Source organism: Bos javanicus, chromosome X (assembly GCF_032452875.1).
Source record: "Bos javanicus breed banteng chromosome X, ARS-OSU_banteng_1.0, whole genome shotgun sequence".
NCBI classification, from domain to species: Eukaryota; Metazoa; Chordata; class Mammalia; order Artiodactyla; family Bovidae; genus Bos; species Bos javanicus.
The window spans coordinates 73,236,176-73,247,615 of NC_083897.1; the positions used below are offsets into that span (position 1 = coordinate 73,236,176).

Genomic DNA, 11,440 nt, shown 5'->3' on the forward strand with positions numbered 1-11,440 from the left:
GGTAACTTTCTTATATTGGGATAAAAGTACATGTTCTGCTTTCTAACTAATCATACACACATAAGCTTTTATGACTTTAAATTTCTACTCTAAAGAATTCTAAGTTCTTTACATGAACAGGCAACCAGAATTATTCTTGGTACTGCTATAGACCAATTAATTAAGAAGTACTTTTTGTGATTTTCCAAGTTCAGAAGAAAAGCAATTTTACAATGACTTTTAAACTAATTTCAGAGCTACATTCATACCAGATAATTAATAAATAACAATCATTAGGTAGAGTAACATAAGCATTAAGATTATGAGCTCTGGAATCAGACAGATCTGAAGGGTGTTTGCTGGTTCTCTAACATTGCTAGCTCTCTCAGTCTGTTTCTTCTTCTTAAAAGAGTCATAATAATAGAGGATTAAGAGGTACCAACTACTACTACATATAAAATATATAAGCTACAAGTTTATATTGTACAGCACAAGGAATATATACAATATTTTGTATTAAATATAAATGGAGAACAACTTTTAAAAAATGTGAATCACTAGTTGTATACCTGATATATATAATATTGTAAATCAACTATATCTCAGTAAAAAAAGGGGGAAAAGGAAGAAAAAAAATGAGCATAATGGGAGTACTGACTCCACTGAATTGCCGTAAGAATTAAATGACACAATGCATTGAAAGTTCTTACCACTATGCCTGGCATATTTTAAGTGCCCAATGAGTGATAGTTCTTACTATTATCAACTAAAGCTGATAAATTACTTACATGATAAATTAAAATTAAAAATGAGATGCTTTATCATATTTGTAACATATTAAGTACTTGTTTATGCTCATCTTCCTTCTAAATCACACTGGATAGAATGATTTCTTAAATAATAAAGCCACTATTCAATATATATAGACTGTTATAATTTCAGTGTTGAGAAATATGCTACACTTATGGTGAAACAATTGGCTGAGTGGTAGTAAAACAAACAAAGTTTTCTCATGTTGTAGCTCATCTAAGAAGACTATTCTCCGGTTTTAAAAAGGTGAAGTTCTTTTTGTCTTGAGTCACTGCTGGAAATCCCCTCAGCAAAAATGTTGGGCTGTACTCCAACTCTGTGACAGGGTCTCATTTCCAGAAAGGACTAAGCCAAAGGGACAGAACTCAAAGACTAGAGTTCAGAACCAGAGTTTACAAGTCACAGAAGTACTGCTTTCTTTATTAATTTATACTTATAGAATCATTACAAGCCACATTTTAATTATGTTAAAAAGAATCAAAGTCATAAAAATTCAATACATGTCACAAATGCTATTTTAAAAATATGTCCTTGGTTAAGCAATTTTATTCAAGGAAAAAAAAAAAAAAGAACTAAATTATATATGAAAATGTTGCTACTAACCTATCTTCCCCACTCACACCTAACTCTCATATGCAGATTATAGATGACACATTTGCCTAGTTAGGCATCATCCAGTCTTTTTCCTTCTTTTCAGGCATCTTATATTTATTAAATGGCAGTTATATGTTCCCAATCACATGGAAAGATTTTAATGTACTATTGACATAATTTCTGTTCAGTATCTATCCAGTAAGAGAGAGTACAAATAACACAATGCTTAGGAATGTTTAGTCAGAACAACCTGAGTTCTAATCCTAGTTCTACCATTTGTAACTCTTTGACCTTGAGCAATGTACCTAGTTTCTGGGTCTTAGCAACATCCCCTTCAGTCACATGAAATAGATCTAATACTAGTTCTTACTTCCCAACGTTATCACAAGGATTCAACTAATTGAAATGAAGTATGTAAAAGACTTGGCACTGTGCCTGACATACACAATGCATAAACAAATGTTAGGCTTTACCATTACTAGAGTCCAATCCTGATTAGCCAGGTTAATGAAAAGTAATGAAACAAAAATCTAGCAGCACTACTGAATACTTTTAAACATACAGTTTATAAATTTGTGGTGATATTTTTAAACTTATATTTAACTTTTGACTGATGTTCTGGCAATCGGAAACACTTCCAACAAACCAATAAAGCTAAAATGTGAGGCACTGAGCCAGAAAACAACCCCTTTGCTTAGAATTATTCTCTATTGGCCAAGTGTGAAAAGTCAGCTTTGCTCTCATAATAATAAAAATAGTCAACATAAATGAGCTGCATCCTCTTTCTAAATTTATGTTTGTTTAATCTTGGTCTGCATTGGAGGAAGTAATTAAATACTGGGTTTAGAAGGGTTCCTGGTATGCTGCAAAGTACAACAGAACAGAATGCAAACAGATGGTCATATAGTCATCAACAGATTCTCAATCTGTTTAAATTTATCAGTAGGAAATGAAACACATTTACCCTTGATAATTCACCTAAAGCAGAAAATATTCCTGTAAAATATGTTTCACAGCACAATATATATTTTGGGAAATAATTTAAAGATTAACTACAGAAAATTAGAACATTTGACTTGACTATGTCTAGGGCTTCAATTTATTTTTCTTTTCCAGCACAACCCAGGGGGTGCCATTCTATGCTCAGTCACTTTAGTCTGTCTGACCCTTAAAGACCTCATGGACTGTAGCTTGACAAGCTCCTCTCTCCATGGGATTTTTCAGGCAAGAATAATGGAGTGGGCTACCATGCCCTCCTCCAGGTGATCTCTCCTGACCCAGGGATCAAACCCATGTCTCCTGCATCTCCTGCATTGCAGGTGGATTCTTTACCACTGAGCCGCTGGGGGGAGGGTTGACCTTAAGGTTTATTAATCAAAGCCATTTCTCTGACAGAATAGTCTTTGAGCTAAAAATAAATTTATTTTATCCTTTTCTCCTACCATATTATGAAACTCTTACTAAACTTCTGCAATGCATTCTTTCCTACAACCATTTGAATTTCAAAAACCCAAGAGTCATGATCATTGGTAAGTGTGTCTCTCAAGCCTCTTTAAATTGGGCAAAATTATTCCAAAGGTTTTGCCATTGCTGCTGTGACATTAAGGAAATCAGCCACTAAACATAGGACATCAATCTAAAGGCACCAGTTTTTAGATTGTTCCTGCATTTGCCTCATGAGAGCTGCCATCTCCCATGGTTCAGGGCGTCCAAAAACCATGCCCAAATGGCCATCTCATGAAATTTCTAATTTTGCTCTTCTAAATAGCTTATGAATATCTTTACACAGCATTCAAACAAATCTTGGCAGCTATGATAAAGACCACAGCATATTTCAAATTAACATTCTATTTATAAATACAAAAAGCAGTGGCAATAAATGACAAATCCACAGCTACCATACTACTCAATAGTGAAAAGCTGAAAGCATTTCGTCTAAGATCAAAAACAAGACAAGGATGCCCACTCTTGTCATTTTTATTCAACAGAGTTTTGGAAGTCCTACCCATGGTTATCAGAGAAGAAAAAAGAAATAAAAGGAATCCAAATTAGAAGAGCAGAAATAAAGCTGTCACTTCTTGAATATGACATGATACTATATGTATAAAATCCTAAAGATGTTACCAGAAAACTACTAGAGCTCATGAATGAATTCAGTAAAGTTGCAGGATACAAAATTAATACACAGAAATATGTTGCATTTCTATACACTAACAATGAAAGATCAGAAAGAGAAATTAAACAAACAATTCTATTTACCGTTGCATCAAAAGAACAATATACCAGGAATATACTAATACAACTGAGTGACTGAACTGAATTGATACCTACCTAAGGAGACAAAAGACCTGTTCTTGGAAAATTATAAGATGAAAGAAATTGAAGACAACACAGAAAGATGGAAAGATATATCATGTTTTTTACTGGAAGGATCATATTTTCAAAATGACTACAGTACCCAAGGTGATCTACAGATTCAGTGCAATCCCTATCAAAATATGAATGACATTTTTCACAGAACTAGAACAGAAAATCTTAAAACTTGTATGAAGAGACAGAAGATCCACAAAAAAATAAATAAATAAATAAATTAGAAAAAAAAAAAAAACAATCTTGAAAAAGACAACAGAGCTGGAGAATCAGGTTTCCTAACTTTAGGATATACTAGAAAGCTACAGTCATCAGAGCATTACAGTACTGGCATAAAACAGAAATGTACATCAATGGAACAAAATAGAAAGCCCAGAAATAAACTCATGCACCTATGTCCAATGTTTCTGTGACAAAGAAGACAAGACTATAAAATGGAGAAAAGATGGTTGCTTCAATAAATAGTGCTAGGAAAACTGAACAGCTACATGTTAAAAAAAATGAAATTAGAACATTCTTTAATACCATAAACAAAAATAAACTCAAAATGAATTAAAGACCCAAATATAAGACCAGATACTATAAAATTCTTAGAGGAAAACATAGGCAGAACACTCTTTGACAAATCACAGCAAGATCATTTTTTGACCTATCTTCCAGAGTAATGGAAATAAAAACAAAAATAAACAGGTGGGACCTAATTAAGATTTTCACAGCAAAGTAAACCATAAACAAAATGAAAAGACAACCTTCAGAATGGTAGAAAATATTTGCAAACAATGCAACTGACAAGGGATTAGTCTCCAGAATGTACAAACAGTTCATGCAGCTCAGTATCAAAAAAACAAACAACCCAATCAAAAATGGGCAGAAGACCTAAAGAGACATTTCTCCAAAGAAGACATACAGATGGCCAAGAGTCACATGAAAAGATACTCAACATCACTAACTACTCAGTTCAGTTCAGTTCAGTTCAGTTGCTCAGTCATGTCCTACTCTTTGTGACCCCATGAACTGCAGCACTCCCTGTCCATTACCAACTCCCGGAGTTCACTGAAACTCATGCCCATCAAGTCGGTGATGCCATCCAGCCATCTCATCCTCTATCGTCCCCTTCTCCTCCTGCCCCCAATCCCTCCCAGAATCAGAGTCTTTTCCAATGAGTCAACTCTTTGCATGAGGTGGCCAAAGTACTGGAGTTTCAGCTTTAGCATCAGTCCTTCCAGGGAACACCCAGGACTGATCTCCTTTAGAATGGACTACTTGGATCTCCTTGCAGTCCAAGGGACTCGCAAGAGTCTTCTCCAACACCACAGTTTAAAAGCATCAATTCTTCGGTGCTCAGCTTTCTTCACAGTCCAACTGTCACATCAATACATGACTACTGGAAAAACCATAGCCTTGACTAGATGGACCTTTGTTGGCAAAGTAATGTCTCTGCTTTTTAATATGCTATCTAGGTTGGTCATAACTTTCCTTCCAAGGAGTAAGTGTCTTTTAATTTCATGGCTGCAATCACCATCTGCAGTGAAATGCAAATCAAAACTATAATGAGGTATCACCTCACACCCGTCAGAATGGCCATGATTTATAAGTCTACAAATAATAAATGCTGGAGAGGCTGTGGAGAGAAGGGAATCCTCCTACACTGGTGGTGGGAATGTAAATTGATACAGTCAGTATGGAGAACAGCACAGCTATTCCTTAAAAAACTAAAAATAGAGCCACTATACAATACAGCAATCCTACTTTGGGCATATATCCAGAGAAAACCATAGCTCAAAAGGATACATGCACCCCAGTGTTCTTTGCAGCACTGTTTACAATAGCCAAGAAATGGAGGAAACCTAAATATCCATCAAAAGATGAATGGATAAAGAAGATGTGGTAAATATATATGATTACATATCACTCAGCCATTAAAAATAATGAAACAATGCCATTTGCGGCAATATGGATGGACTTGGAGATTATACTAAGTGAAGTCAGACAGAGAAAGATAAATATCATCACTGATACATGGATCTTAAAACAAATGATACAAATGAACTTATTCACAAAATATAAAACAGACTTAGAGAATGAACTTATAGTTACAGTGAGGAAGTTTGTGTGGTGGGGAGTAAACTGGAAGTTTAGGATTGAAATACACACACTGTTATATTTAAAATGCCTTTCCATGAAAAAAAGAGCAACAAATACTCTTTCACATAATGCAATTATTATTGAGAATACTTGAGAATCATACAGATGAAGAACTGTGGCTTGTTGTTTTATGTCCATATTATCCAAATGAAGAAAATACTGACTAGTGACTAATGTTTTGGCAATCACTAGCTTTTATAACTCATACACAGAATAATGCCACAAAGGAAAATTATGTAGATTTCATTTACTATATGGACAATCTAAGCTACAACTAGTTTGTTTTAACAGTGAAACAAAAGAGATCATTTTACAAAAGTTAGTCCATAAATAATACCCTCAGAAATTTATCACAATCTATCTACTCAATCTTAAAATTTCTATACTAAGTACATCTAAAATTCATAGAGACCCTGAAATGGAGATAATTATGGACCTGAGGAAAAGTATGGGAAGAAACCTCTAAGTCAGTTATAATTCTCCATGCTATTATCACTCTAGAGATCCTGATCAAAGGCCAAGGTTGATTTTTGTTAAGTTATTGAAATTCACTAAGTTTATTATAGGCTCTATGCTTACTATTCCTCTTCCATTAAATGCAAATTTATAGTACATTACAATTTCAAGGAAAAAAAATGGCATGGCGTATACTGTTATGTTACAGTAAGTCAAAACATGCATGAGCAGTTCTGAAAAAGCAGAAATCACTTCTTATAGACAGACAACTTGGGAGTTGCATTCTTATTAAATGGTTTGTACCTAAAAAATTAAAAAACAGTATTAAGACCTGAATTTTATCCTTCTCCTATATGAGACCAATTCCAAATGTGCATCTTCTCTATATCCCTGGCCTTAAGTGAATTTAGCACACTTATTGACATTTACCTTTAGACATACTATCCCTCCTCTATACTAGATCCTCATTTTTCTATTCCCCTGATTGTATATGCCCAAGCAATTCCACTTACAGGACTTACTCCCTTCTGTTCACATTTATATCTGCATGTCTCCTAGCTGTCATGCATCACTGGGAGGATGTATTTCTTTAAACATATATCATTTGCATTCAAACAGCTTGTACTGGATTCAAACTCTGTGGCTTACTAATTGTATGACCTTGAGAAAGTTGTTTAACCTCTCTGAACCTATATTTCCTTACCCTAAAAGTAGAGACAATCATAGGATAAGAAAAAATGAGATAGTATCTGACACACTTAAGTGTCCCTACTTACTATCACTATTATGGCTATTATCAAGGAATTTTATACCATTTTATAATGGTATAAAAAGCAACATACTCACTTTCATTTCTAAACTTTTGAGAAGCAAGTGCTACACCTTTGTAATTGGGGCAGAGTTGAATACAAGTTTGAAAACTTGTTTTAATTGGACTGTGAAGGATAGGTACTCTTGAGTTAAGGTCACACTAAGTTGTAACTATCATAGATCCTCCCTTGTTTGATAAAACATCTAGTGTTGGTAATTTTATTAAAATCACTAACAGGAGTAAGAAAACAAAGACTTAACAATCCAAAACCAAAAGCTTTCCTTTAAACGCTCTTCAGAGAACTATACTTAGTCACTTATAGAAGCATCTCACTTTGTGTAATTATTGCTGAGTTCCTGTTAGGATATTTGCCTCAAATTTTCTAAATCATATGTTAAAATACAACACGACAGCATTCTTAAAGGAAAGACCTTAGTATTGCAAACTGAAGAGTCCCCATGTATGTTATAAAATAACTCTTCTGAAGCTTACTAATTTTACACTGTTTTAATATTATTTAAAAGTACTATTAGATTATAATAGAACAAAAATTTATTTTGGCAAGATGCAGTAGAATTTTGATAATAGGTTTACAAGAACTATAATTACTGCAACAACAGACAAATCTATAATTACCCATAAGAAAAATATTTGGAACAAAACACAAAAAGCATACATATTTCTTATTTGTATAGTCTTCAACAGTGGAATCTGGTAAAGGATATAGTAGGAGATAGTAGTAAATTTTAAGGCCCTAAGAAGCTAAAGTCTAAACAAAGAAAGAGGAATAGTTGTTTCTACTTAAACAGAAATTCTGAAAGGAGTTTCTTGTTGAATCTGCTTTTTAGGAAGGTGTAGAAGAGCAACAAAGCAAAGAATAAATAAGCAGTATTGAAACTGCATGTTATCCAATAAAATCATCAAAACTAACTTCCTGATCTGTTCAACCTAATTTGGGATTTAACTAAAGGTATTAAGCTGATCTTCTAAATTTTACAATTATTGTATTGGACTTGAGACTCTGAGCAGCTCAAACATTATTTCAAATATCATAATTAATATATATGGAAAATAATAAGGCAAGAAGCTCATAAAATGAAGTTCAAAAAGAATATAAGAAGTTTTCTTTTTGTTTTCAACCTAAACTTACTCCAAAATGTAAGCTTAAGTGTTTTATTTCAAAACTGTCTAAATACAGCCACATACAGTTGCCAGACAAATTGAAGGTTAAAAGTTCTTGTGATTTCGCACAACTTTCAGTTCTATTCCAAATCCTCTTGGGGATAAACAAAACAAAAATACATAACAACAAAAAACATGGAATTTTTTTTGTTGCTGCTGCCCTAAAGCTCAGAAGAGAGAGGGGGTTCATACATTCTGCATCCCAAACCCATATCCTGAGCCCAAAAAGCAAAAAAATCTGCTTTTTGCGAATTGTGAAAGAGACACTTTTATTTACCATGCATATACACTCAGCTTTCCCCTAGTTTAGCCAGCCTATTGCTCCCCAAAACTGTTGAAAATTGTTGTTCTAAATTAAGAGCACATGAATGAGAGGGGGATGTCCTATCAATTGAAGAAGTGGTCACTGGGGTCTGCACCTACACAAGAAAGCCACTTTTTAGTTCCCTTTCCAGTTCTCAATATATTTGAAGCAGTTAGAAACTGTTCGAAGTAATGTTTTTTGAAAGAAAAGAAAAAGTCAAAATAAGGTAAGATATGGAAGAAAAAAACAGATCCCTTATCACATTGTTTAAAAAAAAAAAAAGTTTATCATTGTTCCTGATGTCTCCCATTCTGCCTAGTTCTAACAGACTCTTTAGGCCAAAGTTAAATAACTGTCTCTTACACATTGGCAAAATATTACTCTTTGATTATAGGGGTCTCTGTGAAATATAATCACAGTGCCTTAGTAGGCCTCCACTTCACCATCATCAGTAAGACCATGTTTTACATCCCTTACAGATGTGCACCCCTGTCCCTTGCCTCCATACTTAGAACACATATGTGAAATGTCCCATTCTTACCAGTATGTGACTTGATTTATTCACCTAACCCTAAAAACTCAATACCACCATCACCCAAAACTCCCAAGCTTTCGTTTTCCTTCAAAGAAGAAATGTGGCCCTAACATCGTAAGACAAAGAAAGCTAAACTCCATGGAAAAATGAAATCGATGCAACAAAGAGCAGAAAAGGGAAGACGGGGGGTTGGGTGGGAAGTGCCTGTGTCTACCGAAGAAGAAGCTGCCAGACTAACTTATGCAATTCAAGGGTTCTGGGGCAGCAATTCAAGGGTTCTGGGGCAGCAGGAGACTGATGTGTAGAAAAATAACAAAGGTGGGCTTTCCACCTTCCTTACCGCCATGGAGCCAGAGGAAGATGCAATATACACACGGATCACCATCTTGGGAACAGCTTCTGTAGTTCTTTGAATCCTGCAAACGGCTGGAGAGCAGCTGCAGCAAAGTCTGGAATCAAGCTAAGGGCCGTACAGAGTTTGGAAAAGAAGGGTGGGGGAAGGTGGAAGGGGAACTTGCCAGAGCCCCGCCCTTGGCTGCTTTCACTGCGCTTCGACCGCTGCAATCCCAGCCCCAAAGTCCAGAAGGCACAGGCTCGTTTGCATCAATTTGGGGGGGGGGAATCTCGAATAGCACCGCGAGATCTGTTGAATCCGGGAAAATAAGGAAAGGAGAAAGAAAAAGGAAGGAGCATTGAGTTAAATTTGATTGCAATGAAGGACCTTTCCTCACGGAGACTCAAAGTTCTGCGCCTTCCTGCTCAGAAATGTATACAAATAAGATATTTTCTTTGAAAGAGGAAATTCTCCTTTGAAAGAGGAAGTTCTACGTTGAAACCAGACATTAGTAAGAAAGCCCAAGTTCTCAAAGCCTTGTGCATTTTAAGACTGCTATTTTGTAGTGGTAGTTTTGGTGTTAGCTGGCGGTAGGAATTGGACCCTGAAGGACTGAGTGCTGTGGCTTAGGAAAAGTATCAGGTTGCCACAAGTCCAGAAACAGCAGGATTGGTTTTCTTTTTGAGTTTCGCTTTTTGTTAAATTAGGGAATCCTGCTTCCGTGAGAATTCTCAGGAAGCCTGATTGACTGGCAAACTCAAGAATGGAGGAAGAAATTGAAAATACAGTATAAGAAAGTGAATGATTTTTGTTTTGTTTGCTTTGTAACTGGTTATGGAAAGGGAATTTGGATCATACCTTTCAGGAGATGTGGAAATGGTGAACAGAGAGAGCAAAAGGTTATTTGTAGCTCTAGGGAAATGAGCAAATAATTGATAATGCCCAGAGTGGTTTCCATTGACTATCAAAACAAACGTAAAGTGTGTTTCTAAGGATCTCCCACTACAATAATTATACTTCCCAGATTATGTCAAATGAACAGATATAAGGAACTTGCAACAGGAATGAGAGTGGAGACAGTCACCTGTCCTACTTCTTTACTTTGTCCTCCCTCTACATTCTAATGCTTTATCATATTTCCCTAGGTTCAATAATTGTAATAGCATCCTAATAGATTCTCCCTTCTCCAATCTATGTGATTCGTGCAACAACCTTGAGAGGTAGATATAATCACTTCAGTTTTTCAGATAAAGACTCAGGGAAACTCAGGAAAATGGGTAATTTTCCTAAAGTCATTTACCTAATAAATTCCAGAGTTAAGGTCAGACTTCAAGTTCAACCAACTCCAAAGGTTACCTTCTTAAATATCATTTTTAATACATTGTGTGGAACAGGGAAAGTACTCAATAACTGTTAGCTATTTTCCTTCCTAAAACATAATTTTCATGTGTCACTAAGAACAGTGTGGCCTGAAATACTTAAGACAGGTTTCCACTGACTATCAAAACAAACATGAAGTGTGTTTGTTTCTAAGGAGCTCCCACCATAAACTGGCCCTACAAAATCCACACAGTCTCATCCATTGCTCCCCAAACCAACTTCCTTGAATAATCATTGTTTAATCCCCACTACAGTAACCATGCTGCTACTGCTGCTAAGTCGCTTCAGTCGTGTCCGACTCTGTGCAACCCTATAGATGGCAGCCCATCAGGCTCCCCCGTCCCTGAGATTCTCCAGGCAAGAACACTGGAGGGGGTTGCCATTTTCTTCTTCAATGCATGAAAGTGAAGAGTGAAAGTGAAGTCGCTCAGTCATGTCTGACTCTTAGCAACCCCATGGACTGCAGCCTACCAGGCTCCTCCATCCATGGGATTTTCCAGGCAAGAGTACTGGAGTGGGGTGCCATTGCCTTCTCCTATC

The 11,440-nt window shown here is 35.7% G+C and overlaps 1 protein-coding gene across 1 annotated transcript in view; it reads right to left on the minus strand.

The window, feature by feature from the left end:
- The window catches only part of SH3BGRL (SH3 domain binding glutamate rich protein like), a 133,151-nt gene extending 123,353 nt beyond the window's left edge, over window positions 1-9,798 (minus strand). The window contains exon 1 of the mRNA XM_061409609.1: window positions 9,527-9,798. Coding sequence (XP_061265593.1) covers window positions 9,527-9,571 — 45 coding nt within the window. The 5' untranslated portion in view covers window positions 9,572-9,798. The remainder of the gene's footprint in view (window positions 1-9,526) is intronic.
- Window positions 9,799-11,440: the final 1,642 nt, after the last annotated feature.